Source organism: Phyllobates terribilis, unplaced genomic scaffold (assembly GCF_046119375.1).
Source record: "Phyllobates terribilis strain yellow unplaced genomic scaffold, ASM4611937v1 Scaffold_12__6_contigs__length_324123572, whole genome shotgun sequence".
Lineage (NCBI taxonomy): Eukaryota > Metazoa > Chordata > Amphibia > Anura > Dendrobatidae > Phyllobates > Phyllobates terribilis.
In genome coordinates this window covers 156,831,572-156,855,746 of record NW_027362772.1, presented here as the reverse complement: position 1 = coordinate 156,855,746, position 24,175 = coordinate 156,831,572, and the positions used below count along the sequence as shown (strand labels likewise).

At 43.4% G+C, this 24,175-nt stretch overlaps 1 protein-coding gene across 8 annotated transcripts in view; it reads left to right on the top strand.

Annotated features, from left to right (window-relative positions):
* The first annotated feature begins 2,624 nt into the window (after positions 1 to 2,624).
* PPFIA3 (PTPRF interacting protein alpha 3) overlaps positions 2,625 to 24,175 on the top strand; it is a 113,769-nt gene continuing 92,218 nt past the window's right edge. For 6 of the 8 annotated variants that reach the window (XM_073656422.1, XM_073656421.1, XM_073656418.1 and 3 more), the window contains exons 1-2: positions 2,625 to 3,776; positions 19,488 to 20,022. In XM_073656422.1, coding sequence (XP_073512523.1) covers positions 19,789 to 20,022 — 234 coding nt within the window. In that variant the 5' untranslated portion in view covers positions 2,625 to 3,776; positions 19,488 to 19,788. The remainder of the gene's footprint in view (positions 3,777 to 19,487; positions 20,023 to 24,175) is intronic. The other 2 variants (XM_073656416.1, XM_073656417.1) reach the window with 2 other exon arrangements.

Genomic DNA, 24,175 nt, shown 5'->3' with positions numbered 1-24,175 from the left:
TACAGACCAAAAGTTTGGACACACCTTCTCATTAAAAGATTTTTCTGTATTTTCATGACTTTGAAAATTGTACATTCACACTGAAGGCATCTAAACTATGAATTAACACATGTGGAATTATATACTTAACAAAAAAGTGTGAAACAACTGAAAATATGTCTTATATTCTAGGTTCTTCAAAGTAGCCACCTTTTGCTTTGATGACTGCTTTGCACACTCTTGGCATTCTCTTGATGAGCTTCAAGAGGTAGTCACCGGAAATGGTTTTCACTTCACAGGTGTGCTCTGTCAGGTTTAATAAGTGGGATTTCTTGCCTTATAAATGGGGTTGGGACCATCAGTTGTGTTGTGCAGAAGTCTGGTGGATGCACTGCTGATAGTCCTACTGAATAGACTGTTAGAATTTGTATTATGGCAAGAAAAAAGAAGCTAAGTAAAGAAAAACGAGTGGTCATCATTACTTTAAGAAATTACGATCAGTCAGTCCGAAAAATTGGCAATACTTTGAAAGTGTCCCCAAGTGCAGTTGCAAAAACCATCAAGCGGTACAAAGAAACTGGCTCACATGAGGACCGCCCCAGGAAAGGAAGACCAAGAGTCACCTCTGCTTCTGAGGAGAAGTTTATCCGAGTCACCAGCCTCAGAAATCGCAGGTTAACAGCAGCTCAGATTAGAGACCAGGTCAATGCCACACAGAGTTCTAGCAGCAGACACATCTCTTCAACAACTGTTAAGAGGCGACTTTGTGCAGCAGGCCTTCATGGTAAAATAGCTGCTAGGAAACCACTGCTAAGGACAGGCAACAAGCAGAAGAGACTTGTTTGGGCTAAAGAACACAAGGAATGGACATTAGACCAGTGGAAGTCTGTGCTTTGGTCTGATGAGTCCAAATTTGAGATCTTTGGTTCCAACCACCGTGTCTTTGTGTGACGCACAAAAGGTGAATGGATGGACTCTACATGCCTGGTTCCCACCGTGAAGCATGGAGGAGGTGTGATGGTGTGGGTGTGCTTTGCTGGTGACACTGTTGGGGATTTATTCAAAATTGAAGGCATACTGAACCAGCATGGCTACCACAGCATCTTGCAGCAGCATGCTATTCCATCCGGTTTGCGTTTAGTTGGACCATCATTTAGTTTTCAACAGGACAATGACCCCAAACACACCTCCAGGCTGTGTAAGGGCTATTTGACCAAGAAGGAGAGTGATGGGGTGCTACGCCAGATGACCTGGCCTCCACAGTCACCAGACCTGAACCCAATCGAGATGGTTTGGGGTGAGCTGGACCGCAGAGTGAAGGTAAAAGGGCCAACAAGTGCTAAGCATCTCTGGGAACTCCTTCAAGATTGTTGGAAGACCATTTCCGGTTACTACCTCTTGAAGCTCATCAAGAGAATGCCAAGAGTGTGCAAAGCAGTCATCAAAGCAAAAGGTGGCTACTTTGAAGAACCTAGAATATAAGACATATTTTCAGTTGTTTCACACTTTTTTGTTAAGTATATAATTCCACATGTGTTAATTCATAGTTTTGATGCCTTCAGTGTGAATGTACAATTTTCATAGTCATGAAAATACAGAAAAATCTTTAAATGAGAAGGTGTGTCCAAACTTTTGGTCTGTACTGTGTATATATATATATATATATATATATATATATATATATATATATATTATATATAAAAGCACAAACATAAATAAACAAAAAACTAACGAAGAAAAACCCTACTTTACAAATTAAAAAGTTATGGGTCTCAGAAAATAAAAAGAAAAAATCCTCCAAAAATATAAATTATTTTAAACCACTAAAATATATAAATATTAAAAAAAAATAATCAAAAAAACAAAACAAAAATAAAAAAAAACAAACAAACAAAAAAACCCCAACTTTACAAATTTGAGGTCACTGTAAAAAGTTTTCTTGATGTGAACGAGTCGATTAAAATGGAAAAGGATTTTCAGGGGTTCTTTTGAATTTGAGATAAAAAAATAAATAAATAAATAAAAAGAAAATTATAAAAGACAAAAAAAAATGATAAAAAATAAAATTATAAAACAATGGAAAAAAATAAAAATAAACAAAAAAAATATATAAAAAAACAAAAATAAATAAAATAAATGAAAAAAACAAAAAAAAAATAAAAGAACGGATTTTTTTTTTAAAAAAATGATAAAATAAATAATAAAAAAAAAATTCTAAAAATAAAAAAAGCAGAAAAACAGTCATGAGCTGACATGGCACTGGGTCCATATTCACACCTTGGCTATACAGTGCACATGTTCCATTAAATACTGCTGAAAAATAACGCATTCATTCCCTTAGAACATCATTCACATGTAAGGTGGAGAATAGCAGTGCTATGCCCCAGGCTTCCCCTGCCTGCTGCATTGGCAGTGCCCACCTGCTCTCGCCGTCTGCCTAGCATCTCCCCCCACCCACTGATACACCTTCCCTTTAAGCAGCCTTACCACGCTCGGGATGACATCATCCCTTAAATTTGATCCCGCCCCTGGTCGCTTCTGATTGGCGGATGGGCTCTCCTTACACACCTCTCTCGCTATTCGTCCAGGCATGTGTCGCTCAGACACCGTAGCCACGCCTCTATAGGGTATCGCGGCCTCTCCATTGGCTGAGGCCCACGTCCGTCTACCCTGAGAGGGCGGGGCCTGGGCGGCAGGGCGGCGCGGCTGCTGGGCTGGTATAGGGGTGATTTCTGTGCACCCCGTTGTTTGGGCGATGTGGGAGGAGCGGGGTGTCAGCTGGAAGAGATGATGGAGCTGGAAGACACCGGCTTTCCTTCCCTTGTCGCCGGCTGCCGGAGCTGCTGCAGAGCTGGGACACCTGCATCTCCGCTCCACAGCCTGCAGCGCTGACCGACACTGGAGGAGAAGAGGTAGGGAGCGGAGGAAAACAAGAGGCAGCATCCAGATACCCAGAGCAGAGGGAGGAGACACAGGGTGGTGGAGCCTGGAGAGCTGGGGTATACTGGGGTATAATAATACAGGATCCAAGGGTGAGGAGCTGTAATACAGGGTACAGTGTAGCATAAGGTCCTGGGGTGAGGAACTACAATATAAGGTCCAGGGGTGAGGAGGTGAAATCTTGGGTCCTGGGGTGAGGATCTGTAATCTTAGGTCCTGTGGTGAGGAGCTGCAGTCTTGGGTCTTGGGGTGAGGAGCTGCAATCTTGGGTCCTGGAGTGAGGAGCTGTAATCTTAGGTCCTGGGGTGAGGAGCTGCAATTTTAGGTCCTGGGATGAGGAGCTGTAATCTTGGGTCCTGGGGTGAGGAGCTGCAATCTTGGGTCCTGGGGTGAGGAGCTGTAATCTTGGGTCCTGGGGTGAGGAGCTGTAATCTTGGGTCCTGGGGTGAGGAGCTGTAATCTTGGGTCCTGAGGTGAGGAGCTGTAATCTTGGGTCCTGGGGTGAGGAGCTGTAATCTTAGGTCCTGGGGTGAGGAGCTGTAATCTTAGGTCTTGGGGTGAGGAGCTGTAATCTTAGGTCCTGGGATGATACAATGTAATGGAGCAGGATAGAAGCTTCTGTGCTGATACATTGTAACAAGAAGAGGTCATGTGATCCAAGCTTTAGGGAGGGGGGTACCATGTAATACAGGGGGGTATAGGTGTAATATTGAGGCTCAGTAATATAGAAGGACTGGGTATAATGGAGTGTCTTATTAGGGGCCTCTAATTCCAATGATTAGGGGGTCTCTAAAGAAGAAATCTCTAGGACCCCAGACATCATCACCATCAGGAGAGGCCCACCCGGAGGAGAGCAGGTAAGCGAAGGGTGGGCGGATAACTGACAGCACCTGTTTAGTAATGGGGGAGGACCGGGTACCACTCTGGGTGACATCTCCCTGTCTTTTTGCAATGTCCGCCATGATGTTGTTAACCCCCTCCTTGCTGCTGCTGGCTCCTTTAAATGCTGCCTCCTCCCAGTATTATGATTAGCATGTATTGGCATCTTTATGGGGAAGCTTTTACATCATTCCTCTCTTCATCTTGCATCTGCCCTTTTTTTTTGATCAGCCCACCCATTTGCAGTTTTGCCTTTCTCCATTCCCCTGAGTGGTTTGCAGCCAGGCCCCTTCCAGCAGTGAAGGGATTAATGGAGCATTATCAGCTGCCCTCTCCCATTTCTGCATATCTTGCCTTGCTACTGCCTGATCACATCCTTCCCTGACAACCAGTGTTGCAACCCTCCCCCCATTTATGCCATTGTATCCCATCCTTTTTTTTAATGTCTGCATCATTCTCAGCCACCTTGTCTCCTCTCCCATTGTGATTGCTACTTTTATGTCTTTATTTCATTTCTAGCTGTTTATTATTGTAAATAAATAACATTTACTATTTCAATATTTACAAATTCCATTTTCATGTTTTCCAAATAGCCATTTTTTTAATTCTCTTTCCCTTAGCTTTTGTATCATGGGAGCAACACACAGTGCTTGTAACATCTCTATATGCTTCTTGTGATTTATATAGCGCCAACCTATTCTCCAGCCATGTACAAAGCTGTATATAGGCCTTAATGTATGTGTGTGTGTGTGTGTATATATATATATATATATATATATATATATATATATATATATATATATATATATATATATATATATATATATATATGAGAAAATGAGAAAACTCCACTTAACAAGACATGCTTTGATTTGAAGTTGCAACCACTCTACGCTACTCCATACATCATAAGGCCTCATTCACACTTCTGTTTTTTGCTTGTGTGTTTTTCATGGGTAATGTGCGCTAAAAATGGGAGCCCAAAAAATTGACGTCTGAATGTGGCCGAATGTATCTTATGTGCCAGTCAGACCCTTTATTTCATTTTTCCCTCTAAATGGGTTTGCTGGGGTTGACCTGATGTTTCTAATGTCCCCGGCGTCTCTGAATCTTGCACTGCCCTTGCCCATACTGAATCTTGCACTGCCCTTGCCCCTTTTGAATCTTGCACTGCCCTTGCCCCTTCTGAATCTTGCACTGCCCTTGCCCCTTCTGAATCTTGCACTGCCCTTGCCACTTCTGAATCTTGCACTGCCCTTGCCCCTTCTGAATCTTGCACTGCCCTTGCCCCTTCTGAATCTTGCACTGCCCTTGCCCCTTCTGAATCTTGCACTGCCCTTGTCGCCTTCTGAATCTTGCACTGCCCTTGCCCCTTCTGAATCTTGCACTGGCCTTGCCCCTTCTGAATCTTGCACTGGCCTTGCCCCTTCTGAATCTTGCACTGCCCTTGCCCCTTCTGAATCTTGCACTGCCCTTGTCGCCTTCTGAATCTTGCACTGCCCTTGTCGCCTTCTGAATCTTGCACTGCCCTTGCCCCTTCTGAATCTTGCACTGCCCTTGCCCCTTCTGAATCTTGCACTGCCCTTGCCCCTTCTGAATCTTGCACTGCCCTTGCCCCCTCCGAATCTTGCACTGCCCTTGCCCCCTCCGAATCTTGCACTGCCCTTGCCCCCTTGCGAATCTTGCACTGCCCTTGCCCCCTCCGAATCTTGCACTGCCCTTGCCCCCTCCGAATCTTGCACTGCCCTTGCCCCCTCCGAATCTTGCACTGCCCTTGCCCCCTCCGAATCTTGCATCCAAGTATGTGTATCTCCATTTAAACCGGCAGTCTAGTAGGGAGCACATTTTTATCCGGACCTAAGTGACTTATAATATAAATGGATTATTATACGCCAGGCGATAAAACATATGGCTGTGAAAAAATGACTGCATCCGAGTGCAGGAGGAGGAGGAGGAAGAAGAAGAAGGCCTCACACCAGCCGCCTGTTAGCACCATATTGCATCAATGGGCGATGCTAGAAAATTGCATCTGTCCTTCTATGAAAGAGAAGCGGCCCTCCACTTTAAGGCTGCCTGTTTCTTCACATCATCGATCGCTGCCATTTATTTCAATCTGGATATCAACGCTCAGATTGCATTTTGCTCTGTAGTTGGTGGATGCCGGGATTACCTACAATGACCCTGCGTTCCCTACAGCTGCATGCACTTGTATATCATGTGCCGTTCATCATATTAGTGACTGGATGCAGTCGTTTTGCCACGGTGCCGTCATTTACGTGCACATACACTGCTCAAAAAAAAAGGAACACTGAAATAACACATCCTAGATCTGAATGAATGAAATATTCTCATTGAATACTTTGTTCTGTACAAAGTTGAATGTGCTGACAACAAAATCACACAAAAATCATCAATGGAAATCAAATGTATTAACCAATCGAGGCCTGGATTTGGAGTCACCCCCAAAATTAAAGCGGAAAACACACTACAGGCTGATCCAACTTTGATGTAATGTCCTTAAAACAAGTCAAAATGAGGCTCAGTATTGTGTGTGTGGTCTCCACGTGCCTGTATCACCTCCCTACAACGCCTGGGCATGCTCCTGATGAGGTTGTGGATGGTCTCCTGTGGGATCTCCTCCCAGACCTGGACTAAAGCATCCGCCAACTCCTGGACAGTCTGTGGTGTGACGTTGGTGGATGGAGCGAGACATGATGTCCCAGATGTGCTCAATCGGATTCAGGTCTGGGGAACGGGCGGGCCAGTCCATAGCTTCAATGCCTTCATCTTGCAGGAACTGCTGACACACTCCAACCACATGAGGTCTGGCATTGTCCTGCATTAGGAGGAACCCAGGGCCAACCGCACCAGCATATGGTCTCACAAGGGGTCTGACCATCTCATCTCGGTACCTAATGGCATTCAGGCTACCTCTGGCGAGCACATGGAGGGCTGTGCGTCCCTCCAAAGAAATGCCACCCCACACCATTACTGACCCACTGCCAAACCGGTCATTCTGAAGGATGTTGCAGGCAGCAGATTGCTCTCCACGGCGTCTCCAGACTCTGTCACGTCTGTCACATGTGCTCAGTGTGAACCTACTTTCATCTGTGAAGAGCACAGGGCGCCAGTGGCGACTTTGCCAATCCTGGTGTTCTGTGGCAAATGCCAAGCGTCCTGCATGGTGTTGGGCTGTGAGCACAACCCCCATCTGTGGACGTCGGGCCCTCATACCACCCTCATGGAGTTGGTTTCTAACCGTTTGTGCAGACACATGCACATTTGTGGCCTGCTGGAGGTCATTTTGCAGGGCTCTGGCAGTGGTCCTCCTGTTCCTTCTTGCACAAAAGCGGAGGTAGCGGTCCTGCTGCGGGGTTGTTGCCCTCCTACGGCCCCCTCCACGTCTCCTGGTGTACTGGCCTGTCTCCTGGTAGCGCCTCCAGCCTCTGGACACTACGCTGACAGATACAGCAAACCATCTTGCCACAGCTCGCATTGATGTGCCATCCTGGATGAGCTGCACTACCTGAGCAACTTTTGTGGGTTGTAGAGTCCGTCTCATGCTACCACGAGTGTGAAGGCACAAGCAACATTCAAAAGTGACCAAAACATCAGCCAGAAAGCATTGGTACTGAGATGTAGTCTGTGGTCTCCACCTGCAGAACCACTCCTTTATTGAGGGTGTCTTGATAATTGCCAATAATTTCCATCTATTGTCTATTCCATTTGCACAACAGCATGTGAATTGATTGTCAATCAGTGTTGCTTCCTAAGTGGACAGTTTGATTTCACAGAAGTTTGATTTACTTGGAGTTATATTCTGTTGTTTAAGTGTTCCCTTTATTTTTTGAGCAGTGTGTATATATATGTATATATTTATGTGTTGCTTCTTCTGGAAAAAGTTGGGTATTGACCATTATTGATGCCTTCATTCAGGTTTATCACCCAACTATCCTAGAACCCTGAATGCCAAATGTTATCCCACAATGAAAGAGTTAAGTGAATGATCCCTGGAATCGCCTCCGATCAAAGGGTTCTGGAAAGTTTACATGGATCGGTGGTTACGCATTCGCTCTACTACTTCTTTCCAAATTGAGAAAGTAAATTCTTGTACCAGTCCCAGACAGTGGGAGGTCCAAGGGTGGCAAAGGGGAAAAATGCCTTTGGTAAAAATAAAAAAAATTAAGTCATTGCTGTGCCTTCCTAAAATATCACTTATTCATAGGGTCAAAATTCCAAAATTCACGGTCTGAGTGCAAACTGCATTGTGCAGGCGGCCGCGGATCTCTGAATATCATGCTTTGGCTTCTTGTCTAGTACCTGGATTACCTGCAATGACCCATAAATGAGGCTATGTCAACTTCGGGTGTGACACTTTTTCCTGGCCATTCACCCTGTAAACATGCCAGCTGCAGTGTCCTCTTAGCAGAGCCAAACTGCAACCGTGCACCCATAAACAGTGCCAATTACAAATACTATTAAAGGAGGGCCGGGCTGCAATGTTGCAACCAATGACCCAATAAGAGGACCAGCCATAGTGCCCCCTTAGCAGAGCCAAACGGCAACCGTGCACCCATAGCAGTGCCAATTACAATGCTCCTAAAGGAGAAGCGGGCTGCAACGTTGCAACCAATGACTCAGTAAGAGGACCTGCCATAGTGCCCCCTTAGCAGATCCGGACTGAATTTATGGAAGTATTTGGCTACTATATACAGTACCTTCTGGACCTTCAGTACCTTCTGGACCACATTGGATAAATTTTGGACTGACAGTCTAATGTATATGGGGGTCTCTCGATACTCCCCCGACATGATGAAGGATCCCACACGTTGGATTTCCAATAGCCGATCCGATCTGTTGCTGACTTTTCTATGACTGTCTTCTGTATCTATACAAGGTTTGCAATAATTCTTGGATTTTTGCGTCAAGTTTGACGTGGGGAAGCAGTGGGGCATGTGCCCCAGATTCCTGAAGCCCATTTTGACTCAAGGTTCATGGAACAAATTTTTGCGCAAGGGGGATATTATTATATCCAAATAATTAGGGGCTAATTGTTCCATTGTATTCTATAGAATGGCAAATCTGTTTTTTTTTCGCTGAATGCTTTCAAATCTGCTTTTGGCTACAGAAGGGTTAAAGAAGTGTTTTGGCGCTGGACCATTTTTGAAAATGCACCGTTTGTTAGTGCTTAACCCTTTTTTTTATGGTATTATGCATTACCACAATTCCCTTTACACCTCCCCAGCCCCCTATGGAAACCCCCAGTGCACTGCTCCTTCCTACCCTGGGCTGTGGATGGAAAAAAGGGGTGGGGGGGATGGGAAAGAAAGCTGCTCGTCATATATCACACTTTAGATGGAAGCAGCAGAATGTGGTGGGGTCACCGTGCACGGTCAGGATGTAAGCGCTGCCTGCATTGCTTTCTTTATGGTTCTCGCTCTTCCTTATATGTATTTTTTTTTTTCATTTTTCCTCCTTCCGGATTAGTGAGTGTACATTTTAACCATCCACCTGCTTTGTGCATTGGAACGGTTGCATCCCTTTAAGACCATGTTATCATTACTATAGGGTTAATGCAACATAGCGGAGCATCACCGGTTTGACGGGGAGATGCAATACGTATGTAATTTTGCATTTCTTTGATGGTAAGTGAGCATTTATTGGGAGAAGCAAATGATTCTGGGTTTTTATGGCAGAAATTACAAGCTTGATGGGTGTTTTTATAGAAGTGTTTGTGTATACGGTTATTGTAGAACAGATGTCTCAACATTCGCATCTTATATATTTCCTGGCCATATTAAAAAAGGAAGAGTCATCAAAATATCCTTGTCCAACTAGATTGGTCTCTGGAAAGGTTCGCTGACAACCGATATCGTCCCCATGTTACTCATAAGGGTTGTCAGTCACTTTTTCTTTTTTTTGGAGTTCTGCATGCTCTCACCTGGGGAGTTCTGCATGCTCTCACCTGGGGAGTTCTGCATGCTCTCACCTGGGGAGTTCTGCATGCTCTCACCTGGGGAGTTCTGCATGCTCTCACCTGGGCAGTTCTGCATGCTCTCACCTGGGGAGTTCTGCATGCTCTCACCAGGGCAGTTCTGCATGCTCTCACCAGGGCAGTTCTGCATGCTCTCACCTGGGGAGTTCTGCATGCTCTCACCTGGGGAATTCTGCATGCTCTCACCTGGGGAATTCTGCATGCTCTCACCTGGGGAATTCTGCATGCTCTCACCTGGGGAATTCTGCATGCTCTCACCTGGGGAATTCTGCATGCTCTCACCTGGGGAATTCTGCATGCACTCACCAGGGCAGTTGTGCATGCACTCACCAGGGAAGTTCTGCATGCACTCACCAGGGATCAGCCTCAGGACGACCATTGGTGGTCACCCAGCGTGAAGAAATAAGAACGCTTGACTCCTGTATTAGTGGGAAATGTTATTTAAAGGGGTTGTTCACTTCCAGACTGGTTCAGTACTGCTTCACCCACGAGTCCCCTGGCAACAACTTCCATCGGGGCCATCCCATAAATGCTCCAGTGTTCAGTATTGTTTTTTTTTGTCTTTTTAAGCCCGTTATTAAAAGGGTTGTTTTAATATTGCAACGTTTTACTACTTCGGCTTTTAACATGTTTTTATTTATTTTCTTTAATATCTATAAAGAAGTGCTGGAGATTGTTAAAGCGGGTTTTCGGTTTCAGAAAACTCCTGTGCCCTTGCTACATTTAACCCCCCCCCAAACTGTTCTTTACTCACCCTCCCGGGGTCCAGCGCTGAATTTCCGCCGCTGCTCCCGGTGTCATTGGCAGCAGCACCATCCATGTAACGTCAGACAATCGCTGAGCTATCATTGTGATATCAAAAGATACTGCGACACTCCGGAGACTGAGCGCTGGACCTGGGGAGGGCAAGCAAAGTACACTTTGAAAAAAATGCATTCATCGAACAGTGTTTTTCTAAAATTAGAAAACCCCTTTGACAATCAGCGAACTTATTTCCATGCTATACATCCGAAAGAAATTATTTGAATTTGTAAAAGTTTTCTGCTCCATTATTTTAATGGATTTTTAAGCTGTGTATTGGTGCATTGTATTGGCACACGTGTAGATTTTTATGATCCGATGGGTTAGCTATTGGGTACTCTACATTGTGATCCCTCTGGCACATGAGAGCACAGCAGTACTGTGGGCAATCAGAGAGGTGGCAACATATCAGCCAGAGATGGTTCGAATCGATTGGCAGGTGCCGGTCCCGCGGCCATGTCAATAATCTGTCGCCATTCGATGGAAGCCGCGAGAACCGCCTCCTATTTGCCGTCAACCTCGGCTTGCGTCACACTGCAACGGTAAAAATCCCATAATACCCAGGAGTCAATGTCTTGCTAAACCTGGAAGCAAGTGAGCAGCTAAAACCTGGAAGCAAGTGAGCAGCTAAAACCTGGAAGCAAGTGAGCAGCTAAAACCTGGAAGCAAGTGAGCAGCTGAAACCTGGAAGCAAGTGAGCAGCTGAAACCTGGAAGCAAGTGAGCAGCTGAAACCTGGAAGCAAGTGAGCAGCTGAAACCTGGAAGCAAGTGAGCAGCTGAAACCTGGAAGCAAGTGACCAGCTGAAACCTGGATTCAAGTGACCAACCAAAACCTGGATTCAAGTGACCAACCAAAACCTGGATTCAAGTGACCAACCAAAACCTGGATTCAAGTGACCAACCAAAACCTGGATTCAAGTGACCAACCAAAACCTGGAAGCAAGTGACCAACCAAAACCTGGAAGCAAGTGACCGTGAAATCGATAGGCTGCTCAGTCACGTTAGGTTCTCCAGAGGTAGAGGTGCTATTCTGAGTCGCTCTAAAGTCCAGTTAATAGGAGAAATCTGTCTTGGTAATTCAGAATTCTACAGTTGAGCAATTTGAGGCCTCACTGGTGATGAAGGTACAAAAAAATATTTTTTCGTGGATCTAACACAGCCGTTCATTACATGGACAGACCATTGTTTTCAGTCCATACCATGCAATGCTATAGGTCCCCTGTGGAGCCGCTGCAGGAGAATTGAAGAAATGGTGACATTGCAGATTTCGGTTAATCTCAAATGTAATATTAGCCAGAAGAACATATCGACTCCTTGATTGATTTTGCTTTTCTTGGCCCTTTATAGGTGGCAGGTTGTCTTCTAGTATTTTCAGTCCAACTTGAGCTCCTAAATGGGATTTTGTAGAAATTAAAATAAGATCCCTATGGGATTTAGACTTAATTCCTTACATTTTCTATGGGTTTGAAGGGTGATTTACTGTGTGGCTGTCTATCGCTGGCACTAGCAAGACCGTTTTCTACCGTTTGCACCCAATTGATCTTCGCAAGGAGAACCAAAAGGTTTCACCTTCAGTACCACCATTGGTTTGGTTTGTATGAACATTCAAGGGTTGCTCCACTACTTTTATACTGATGATAGGTCATCAGTATCAGATTGGTGGGAGTCCAACGCCTGGCACAAATCAGCTGTTCTTGGTGCTGGCAGCGCCCGCCAGATGTTAGCAATTTTGCAGCTGAACTATATAGCTCTGCCAACTGTGTAGTGGCTGCGGCCGGGTACTGCACCGAGAACTGATCGGCGGGGGTGCCGGGAGTCGGACCCTCACCGATCTGATGTTAATGACCCATCCTTAGGAGCATCTGATACATATTCATCAGGGAATTTGTAGTTCCCATAACAGTTCGGATATGGTTCAGATTTCTCCAACTGGCTGAAGATTGAAGATATAGAAAGGAATTTCCATCTATGAATTTCCCTAATATTTTATCAAGTGCTTCCAGTATTGTTGCTCTTAGATTTCTCAGATTTTTTTTCTATAAACCATATGAAGTGGATCTGGTTTTCATACAAGTGCGACCATGCACCATGGAGAGATTTGAGATGCCGGACAAAATTCATTGCAACGTTCAATTAAAGTAATTTTCTTCGTTGCAACTAAGGAGTATCGGGTTCTTACTTATGTTATAGCTGAAAACTCTTTTGAAAATACAAATTTTGGACTTTTAAAAACGTTTTCTGGTTTGGGAAAAAAAAAACTGTTTCCCAGCTACAAACAAACTTTTTTTTTCTTTTTGCTCGCCCTCCCCTGGTTCACTGTTGAGCCTCCACCTCTTCTTCCAGCATCTGTTATTGTCTGCAGCACTGATATTACATTTACAGCGCTGCAGCCAATCAATAAGCTCACCGACTCTGCCCGAGCTCACCAGTTATTGGCTTCAGTGCTGTCAATGTGCCGTATTTTCTGCAGTCAATAATAGAAGCAGCGGAGGAGACTTTTTGACCCAGGGAGAGTGACTAAAGAACAGTTTTTTTTTGTTTTTTTAATCATGCTGAACCTGGGAATTGGATTTTCTGAAACTGGAAACCCACTTTAAGAGTTACCTTCCCCCGCCAACGATTCCCCTAAAATGCCTACATCTTAGGTGGCTTTTTGCTAATCACTGCTGCCTTTGGCATCCAGTTTGCAGAACTTTTGACAAGTATGAAGACTTTTGCCATGATCATTGTTTTTTAGGAGGAGATTGGGGGTTGTACATATTAGATATCTTGATTTTATATGGATACACCCCAACAAGAAGTGTGGAGCAGACACAGAAAGATGTGGACCCCTGGGTAAGAACAATATATGGGCCCTCTGTAGCCCAATAGTTCCTCATAATGCACAATTCCACCTGCTTTGGAGGTAGAAGTGGCCCTCTTACCTTCTGGGTTGCAAAAATGATATGTTCGCCCATGAGTGTGAACCTCCTTAGGCAAATTCTTGCTCCTGGCAATCGAAGGCTTTTTCGTTATGTCCTAGAGATAACGGTTTAGCAATTAAATAAACTGGACCCACTTGATTTAATGGCATTGGGTATCAACGCCAGCACCATTGATTGACAGGTCATCTGCCCAAGATTTTCTGCAGTACCTGCACTACCTGCTGCGTTGGATTGTGGGGTTAATCAAATCAGATCAGTCTCCAAAGCAGGTGCCTTCCTCCAATCTAGGCCAAGATGACTATTGCACATGATATATCGACGCGTCGTTCTCAGAATTTGTTTTTTTTTCATCTTCGCATCATAATCTCACCTGACGATCCTCCGTATGGTCGTCGGGTGAGATTATGATCCACGGGTTGCGGCTTCCCAATTGACAGATGCCGTTCCTAAACGAGGCCATTTCTGCTTTTAAAGCAGGTGGAAATGTAACGCGCAGATGCGGAGGAAGACAAGACAGGGCTGAGAGCTGGCAGCACTTTCCGAGGGCGTATGAAATACTGCCCTGATTCCCTCTATGTGTGGTAAGAAAAGAACTTTTGAGCATCTCTAATTAACAATTACAGTAATTAGAACGGCTGCATTTGGTGAGGAGTTAATTATATTGGAGAAGGCTGTGCCATTCCCTTGTAAATAAACGGCTGGAAAAAAAAAAGCCGATCTGTTCCATTTTGGATTCTGATATCACTTATTATTATTATTATTATTTAATCATTAGGGGCTAGTTTTAATTAATAGAGCCAAAGATAATAAAATGAACACCTGAATATCATATTATCACATTTTTCAGGGCTATATGCAAAAAAAAACCCAAAAACCGGCTGGTTCACATCTTTAGTAGAATTGTCTTCCAATTTCTCGTTCACGAAAACTTTGCTCATCGGAATTCAGATCACTATTAAAGAAGGTTTTCCAAAACCTTCGAATGCAAAAAAAAAATAAAAAATGCATTATTCACCCTCCCCAGGTCCAATGTTGAGTTTCTACCGCTGCTCCACTGCAGCACAGATGCTACGTTGACAGCTCTGCAAACAAATAGTAAGCTCAGTGGCTCTGCCAGAGTTGATGGCATGAGTCACTAAAGCGCACTGATTGGCTGCAGCACTGTTGGCGTGACGTCAGAGCTGCAGGCAGCGGTGGAAACTCAGCGCTGGACCCAGATTAGGCAAGTACAGCACAGTAGACGGGGTTTTTCTAAAAACCCTTTTAAGGCTTGCGAAACCAGGGTCTGCTCTCCATGGGCTGTATCCATGGGCTAGGCCTTGTCTTTCCATTCCTTGAGATGTGATGCCCATAAGGAAAATATGAGGAACCTACATGGACTTCAGCCCTTCTCAATGTGCCCTCTATCGAAACTCCCACGCATTTTGGTATGTAGTTTCCAGCACGAAGGCTTTTGTCTTAGAAGAAGCAAACCAGGTCTACAAAAGTACACAAAGACCTGGTTGTGTCCACCAATTCCTTGAGATGTCTTTGTCATTGGTCAAAAATATTTCTCCAAACTTTCCCATGGACTTTAACGCATCCTTAGTCCATTGGCTCGTCTTGTTTTTTTCACCAGTCCGCTCTGAAGAAGTCACCTGCCTGTGGCTACTGATTGACCACTTCTGGATAGATGGAGCAATGGTTGGTACATCACTGTTGGTTGCGTAGGGTCACTTAAGTCCAGCTGTAATTGCACTCCAAGAAGGCCTTCCATTCTTGGGTGGCCTTAGAGCAATTGCCACTTATTTTTTAGACCTGGGATGTCCCTTAAAGTTGCCCAAAAGTTGGGAAAGTCTCGTCAAAGTTGGCAACTATGAAGTTGTTACTGTGTCTAACTATGCTTTTTATTGGGGCACTTTTTTAATATCTTGCCAAGTGCGAAGAATGGAAACACGACTTGTTTATCAGATTCAGGTATCCTCTCGGCGATAGAAAGTACGTTTGGAAATCCACCTAAATTATAGACTGAGATGGGCAATCGATGACCAACTAGTGGATGACCACTCCATTTCTCTCCTACTTCCCTATTAAACATATTTTGGTAAATGATAGTAACCTCCCCTCCCCCTCATGGTCGGCTGAAAGCAAATTGGATAGATTTTTAAAAACTGTTTAAATGTAAAACTAAAAACAAGAAAAAAAAAACAGCGGCGCACCAAGGTGATATGTTTTGGACCTGTTTTCAGTCGGTACGATACTCGCCTCTCTCGGTTGTGTTTTTGAATAGGCAAAACCCTTTAGGTTGTTTTTTTTAAATATTTTTTTAAAAACTTTTGGACTTGATCTGGGTCACTCCTTCCTTATTACCCAATAATCTTCCCTCACCCCCCATCACTTTGAATCTTGTATCGTTAATAGCTCACTGTAGGAATCTCTGATCTCCAGTAGTTAAAACGGCTTATGACAACACGTTTCGGGCTCACACCAGACGTCATGCGCTGTTGGTTTATGTGGAGACACTTGTGTAATTTCTAGGAATGAATGGAAGTTTCTCTCTATTTCTCTTCTCTTTCTACTCTTTCTTTCTCTCTCTTCTCATTCTCTCTCTTTCTTTCTCTTTCTCTCTCTTTCTCTCTCTCTCTTTCTCTCTCTCTCTTTTTCTCTTTCTTTTTCTCTCTCTCTCTTTCTCTCTCTCTTTCTTTCTCTCTCTTTCTCTCTGTCTCTCTGTCTTTCTCCTCTCTTTCTCTCTCTCTCTTTTTCTCTCTCTCTTTCTCTGTCTTTCTCCTCTCTCTCTCTTCTGGGAGAAGTCCATGTTCGGCGTTTAGCGCCGGACACTAACTGTCCTGTACGAATGCTGAACTTTAGGGTCTGGTCTGCTCATCTTTAGTAATTTCCATTCATTTCTTTATCTTTTTATTTCCTGTAGGATATTCTGCTGATAAACAGACAGGACATCCCAAAACTATCACTAGATCCGTGAAAAGGAAATCAGTAGTTCTCAACCGTGGCGTTCCCAGTATGAGGCTAAAGAACATTTCCCCTATAAAAATAAAACTAAAACTAGAACTGTCCCATCTAAAGTAGTTTTACAGGAAGCAGCAGGCTCAGGATGAGCAGTGCTGTCTTTCCATGCCGCTGCGGTGTGCTTCAGTCAGTAAGCCATTTATAGGGTCCACTCTGGATAATATGAGCCCTTCCTACAGCTGTAGAGTTGGAGTCCATGATGCCGTATAAAGCTTCCCTTAAGTATTGGTTTGTTCTCGGCGGATTTATTGCCGCTCCCAGTACACCGCATATAATACTCATCGCCTTTTTATGTTGTGTTACTGCAGCATAGCGTAGCAATAATATATTTATGAGGCATATAACTGAATGTATAAAAGGGACCAGCGCCATTCCTATTATTATCCATGCACTTGTTGTGACATCAGGCAGGAAACGGCTGATAGCATAGAATAATAGATTGGCCATGAGTTAAAGCTCCTCGCCTCTATTTTCACACAAAACCTGGTCCTCATCTTCCAAACAAAATTACTGTGCACAAAGCTGTCTATTATGTCCAGGAACTGCTTCAATCATCATGCTGTAAAACTTATCATTTCGAAAGGGGCATTCAGCATTCTACCAGCACTATAGATGCAGGAACTTCCTTTTCCTTGGTTCCCTGCTCCTCCCATTGTCCAATGGCTTGCCTGCCCTGATCTGAAAGCCCGCCTCTCTGTCAGGGGAGAAGGATCGGAGAGGAAAAGTCCCGCCCTGACTTCCTGTAATCTGTCTTGATGTCCCTGCTGCTATAGACGGATTAACTTCGGCAACAGGTAGCGGGCACTGAGTTCTACGGAAGGTAGACATTTTGGAGTGGAGGGGATCATTAAAATGATTTGTAGATACTAGTATATTAGTACGCGTTTTGAAGTTTCAAACTTCTTCATCAGGAAGTGGTTTTGTTCTGATGAAGTTTGAAGCTTCGAAACGCGTTGGCCGCGACAAGTTACATTCAGACTCCCGTTTTTTCTTACCATCTACTGACGGCAGCGCAGGTAAACCCACATCATTCCAGCACCTTTGATCACAAATTTAAAGGGATTTTCTCATCGTGGGCTGTGGAGTCCGTACGCCAAGAATCTGACGCCGCTATTTTTTTCACCCTCGGAATAGTCTCGTTTTCACACATCTCCGAAACATGGATTGTGCTCTGATCGGAAGACCCAGCGCCACCGCCCACGTGAGCTTATTAGCCTTACAGACATATTCGATCCAGTTAGCTCAGGTCTGGAGACACGGTGGTTGGGTCTGTGTTTTCCGATCCGAACCTATGAAAGTTAATGCATTAATTAAAGGGAACCCAAACCTCGGGCAGCGTGAATCGGAGCCCGAGTGCACGATTGCAGCCAGGTATATTTTTATCTGAAATGTTTTGATGTTTCAGAGAAAACATTGGTTGAAAAGCCGGCCATGGACCACAGGGAAGGATAAGACTAGTCCAATGACGGCTAGTCATAGGGAGAGACCTGTCAATCATCTGGAGCTGGGCGGGGAGAAGCCGTTCGAGGATGTCATCAGACCGGTCAAGTCTTTTCCCAGCTTCACCCCACCTCGCTCCAGTTAATTGACAGGTCTCTAGCTATGACTAGCCGTCATCGGACTAGTCTCGTCTTACCCTATAGCCCTTGGCCTGGCTTTTCAAGCCATGGTGTCTCTGAAATGTCGGAGCGTTTCAGAGTGCAACATACCAGGCTGGTGATTCATGCAACCTGTGATTCGGGCAGCATTAATCTAATGACAGGTTCCCTTTAACCAATATTAAAGGGGTTGTCTAGGCTTGGGTGTCAATTCTGCAGTCACATAGAGTGAATCCTCATAGTGCGTGCTGTCAGGATTCTCCAGGAGTGGACGTGCATGTGAGCACAAGTATGCGATTTGCACACTTCCGGTCACATTCAGACTAGACATGTCTGGTGTCGCTCAATTCACTTGTAATGGGTGAGGCTGTGCACGTCTAGTTGGCATGTGACCACATGTATGCAAATCTCCCGGCACCCTAGAATCCTGACAGCGCACACACTGCGCACTGTAGGGATTCACACATCTGCAGTTACATAGAGTGACTGCAGATTTGGACCCCAAGGCTGAACAGCCCCTTTAACTAATAATGCTAGAGTTGGTACAGTTGGCCCACGACTAGCCTGAAGATGAGCTTATAAGTACGTCTGGCTTTTTCAACCTACAGCAATCAGGGTGGCGAGACCTTTGAATATTTCAATATATATTGTGATGTCATCATTGGATAGTGATGTTGGATAACTCTACGTGATGTCATTTTACGAAATGTTAATATTATCAGACGTTGTATTAATTGGTAGGTCATTAGGATGGTGCAGAGTATGCAGAGCTCATCCTGATTTTCTACTTTTAATGCCAATACAAAATTCAAATGTTTTTTTTACTGTAAAACCCACTGGGTAAAACACCAAGGGAGTGTTGTGAAAAGTCTCGCATCTTCACGTGAAACTTGGGGTGAGGCAAGGTGGAGTCCTCCCGTCTGCCGGCTGCACGGATCAGGGTGGGGTTGTAATTGCAGCAATTCCCAGGCTTCACTATCGCTCCTGTGATGAAATACGAGCAGCAAAATGAGAAGAGCCTCAAAAGTCACATTTTTCCCAGAGAAGAAAAATTTGGCTGCAAAAATTCTACAGTGTGTGCCTTCCAAATATTTGCAATTTTTTTTTTTTACATTTGTTTCAATAAAAATATTTTTTTAGTTGTCCGGGCACAAAATATTATTTTATGTTTCAGTACTCAGTGTTTTTTGCATATATTTCTAAGTATGCAAATTAGCTCTCTTCCAGGAAGAAGAATGCCAATTATGATAGCTTTGTTCCTTCTGGAGGAGGGCTAATTTGCATAAACTTTTTCCCATGTACATCTGCGAGCCGGTAGCCCTCTTGAGCTTCCTGATTCTAAGATCTGTGTCTTTTTATTCTAGGTGGTGTCCATTCTTAATGATCGGTGACTACTATGAAGACTGTCCTGACTTTTTAACTCGGTCCATATATCTCCAAGTAGTGACTTAATCGGAAATCCTCTTCTTTTTTTGTGATTAAAGATGCTTCAAGCCGGACACTACGCGTGTTCTTCATACACATGGGTGCCAAATTTTGATTTCTAGACAAGTGGATCCATTCCTGTGCCGCGTCTTTACCCCCTTCCTTCCCGCCTGGATTTATAGCCCCCTCCTGGTGCCTTCTTTTCCTGGTCTATATTTTGAATAACCTAAAGCTGCCAAGATGATGTGCGAAGTGATGCCCACCATCAACGAGGACAACCGTCGGGGTTCGACCTACAGCTCCGACGATGCAAACTTTGAGCAGCTTATGGTCAACATGTTAAACGAGAGGGAGAGATTGCTGGAGACTCTGCGGGAGACTCAGGAGAGCCTGGCCACCGCCCAGCTACGGCTCAGAGAACTGGGTCACGAGAAGGAATCTCTTCAACGGCAGCTGAACATCGCCCTTCCACAGGTGAGAGCACAAAGATCTTGGATCAGGTCCTTCTTCGATTCCTTAAATAATTTTTTATTAGATTTTTTTAATTTTCTCGCCTGAAGTTGAGACAGTTGTACTTGTTATCCTTGATAACTGGACTGAGGATTGAGTAAGAAAAATAATTTTAAAACTTAAGTAATTTTTGAAACTTTTTTCTGTTCTACAGCCTCTATGTATCACCATATACAGTGATACATAGAGGCTGTACAAGAAAAACTGTTTAAAAAATGTGAGACCTTTGTTCTTGTTGTCCTTGATATCTGGATCGAGGATTGAGTAAGAAAAATAATTTGAAAACATAAATATCTAAAAATTATTTTTTAAACTCTTTTTCTTCTATAGCCTCTATGTAGCACCATGTACAGTGATACATAGAGGCTGTAGAAGAAAAACAGTTTCAAAGATTTGAGACATTTGTACTTGTTGCCTTGATATTTGGACTGAGGATTGAGTAAGAAAAATTATTTTAAAGCATAAACTTCTAAAAATTATTTTTCAAACCATGTACGATGATACATAGAGGCTGTAGAAGAAAAACAGTTTCAAAAATTATTTTTAGCAGCCAGTTATGTATAACTGGCTGAAGAATGAGCTCATCAGAAGGCTGGATTTGTAACCCTTGTCTCTCTTCTCCTGAACTTTCTTCTAAGCTGATTTATGACCACATAAAAGTTCAACATAGATGTGGTTATAAATCAGCTAAAAAAGCAGGGAATACTGCGAGGCTTTATTTTGAGTAGAATGAGGGGGAGCGGTGTAATAAATATATGTATATATGAGATGTTCTAGAGAGATGGAGATCAAGCATGGATTCATGAGAACAGAGGTATTTTACTCTCATTACATATTTATATGACAAGTGTGCTATGTGAAGTGATGGATAGAGAGAAGAGAGCGAGTGGCAGAATGCCTGGCCGATGAGAGTGCAGTTTATGTATTGATCCTCATCAGTGATTTCGGATGTAGGATATTTTTTCAGAGAAATGTGACGCTGTAGCGTCTCTGGTAAAGGGACTTCATCAGTCCGAGATCCTTACCAATTGCTTCTTTCCATTTATGACAGTCACATACTTTTTTATTATTTTCCACTTTCGATGCACTTTAGAAGCGGTTATCTACCTGGGCAGGACCTGTAGCACTGTTCATGCTGATCTTCCTGCTTCTGGGACTACAAAAAGGACTAATTTTGGTAGACTTAAAAAGAAAATTCGAGCAAGTTCTGGCTTCTCAGACTTCTTACATAGTAACACACCTTTCAACAATTCAAACAAGAGGAGTCAAGGTCTCAAGAGCTTACAATCTATGAGGAATCGAGTGACACAGAATGTGGAAATGTATGCTTCATACAACGTTCAAGCCATCCTTCATACTAAATGCATGAAAAAATGTGTTTTTAGATCATCATTAAGATGTGGCTCTTAGGAATTAATGGGATGCCTGGGGTTGTGCAATCCAGAAAACTGGGACAGCTCGGGAAAAGTCTTTGGGAGGCTCAGAAATTTGGGGGATGTTATTTTTAGATAATTTACAGAAAGGAAGATGTCGTTGGGTTGTACAGCACCGTGGAGATCTTTGTGGGGAAAATGAGATGTTTAAGTTGTATTCTACGTGGATGGGGAACCAGTGCAATGACTGGCACAGGGTGAAAGCATCGGTGTAGCTGCTGAACAGAATGACAAGCCTGACTGCTGCTGGACAGAATGATAAGCCTGGCTGCTGCATTCAGAGTTCTTTGTAGAGAGGTACTCTCTGCAGGCTCTTTCTCTAATTTTCTGTTGTCGCTGAGCTAGTTGTTGTGTCTCCCATATGTCTCCATACACAGCAACACATGGAGACATGAGGGATTCCTGCTCTCTTGACTCTATGTTCAGAAGCATCAGCCAAATATATACAGCAATGCTGAGCTGTGTAACTTAGTTTTTTTTAAGGTTGAAGGAAGACTATCTAGTTCAACCCATAGCCTAACATGTTGATCCAGAGGAAGGCAAAAAAAAAACATATGGCAAACACTAAGCTCCACACTGTAGCTGTGCATTGTAAATTAATATTAATAATAATTAATAATAATAATTATTTAGCCTCATCCTCTGCTCACCATGTACTCTCCATAGAATTTAATAGGCAGCTGTAATCTGATCCCTCAGTGACCTGGTAAACTTTCTTGACTTGATCAAGATGGGATTTTAGCAGATTTTTTTTAAATGAATGATGAATTCAGGATTTAGGATGGAAGGGAAGAAAGAGGATATTTTTCTTCCAGTTGAAGGTTTCAAGATCCCCCCCCAAAATTGTGTTCCCAACATTAGAGATGATGGATCAAAAATAAGTTTATACCAAATTGAAATGGATGAAAAAAACGAGTTAGAAATGAATGGGAAATGGGTACGATTGACAATATGAATTTTCATCCTCTCTATCTCAGACTAGAGTTGGGGGAGTGGGGGGGGGGGGGGGATTATTAGAAAAATGGTGGTAGCAAAATCCCCTGGGGACCCTTCTTCTGTCTTCTAAGTGATTCTTTACAGGAGCTAATAACATGCCTCGGACTTTGGCTTGAAAATCTCTGACCTGTGCACCATATGGCACTATTATTCAAGGCTAAGTATAGCGGTATTTTTTTAGGACACTATATTGTGCTTTATGTTAATACGGTATATAATTCACAATTTTTTTAGCCTGGAGATCTTGATCTGGCCATAGCAGACCCATTTAATATGTTTGGGCCTTCAGTGCACCCTGACCATGCTATTCATCTCCTTATTTCATCCTGCTATAAATTATTGCAGATGTGTAATATTTTTCTACTGCTCCTTAAGACCAGTGACCGCTTATACTTTGGCTTTAAGTGGCAATATTTAGTATCCGCAGCCTGCAGAGAGACCCGATTGTCACGTATTTCTTCATAATAGAGTAATAATCAATGTAGTGAATGTGTTTCCACTAGTCGGATCAGTCTGATATCCCGGACTGGAGCCCAGGTACACGGCGGACTAAAAATAGTGCTGTAGGCACAGTCTCCATTGTGTCCTCCCTAGACCTGAATATGGAGTACGTGGGAAGATTAGGTTAGCAGTCTTGTGTGCTCGGAATGGTAATGACTCTGCTTACTGTTTGGCGTGCCGGCCAGGGAGATTGAATTGCCTTATCCTGGATCCAGTTATTTAAATGGTGAATGAAGCGCAGAGCGTGAAGAAAGCCGAGGGTTTTTTTTACAGCTTTTATAGCAGTTCCTTAGTACAGTATTTTAATTTCTTTCACAGCCATTCGTCCCTGCGTCATTCCCTGTGTGCAAAAATATAGTTTAGATAACAACCTGCCACTTTTATTCTGCATTGGGTTATCTCCCTCCCAACCCGGGCCTACACATCTACTTTTGTGATGTACCTAATGGCATTTTTTGACCTAAAAAGTGAGGTAGACCCATCCTTAAAGAGTAACCGTCGTCTTCATTTTTATTTCCTATATCAATAGTACACATGAAAATAAACAACTTTGTAATATGTCTTATCAGAGAAATCTGCTTCTTTCACAATATTGAGATAGATGACAGTTGATGCATATACTATTCTATGGAGTGGAGTGGGAGGAGCTAAAGGCAAACACAAACAGTTCTCCTGAAATGACAGTTAAACTTTAACTTTTTTATTTATTTTTTACATAGATTTAAACTGTAACTGTCATTTCAGGACAACTCGCAGCAGAATGTCTGTGTCTGCCTCTAGTGCCTCCTTCCTACATAAGAACTGACAGTTGGTGCTTATAAAATTCTATGTAGGAAGGAGGAGCTGGAGGCAGACACAGATATACTGCTGCAAGGTATCCTGAAATGACAGTTACATTAACTTTTAATTTATTTTTTTTACATACATTTAAACTTGAGGAGAACTTGCAGCAGAATGTCTGTGTCTGCCTTTTGTTTCTCCTTCGTACATAGGAAATGACAGTTGGTGCTTTTAAAATTCTATGTAGGAGGAGCTAAAAGCAAACACAGGCATTCTTCTGCAAGTTCTCCTGAAATGACAGTTACAGTTTAAATCTATGTAAAAAAATAAATAAAAAGTTACTATAACTGTCATTTCAGGAGAACTTGCAGCAGAATGTTTGTGTCTGCCTCTAGCTCTTCCTTCCT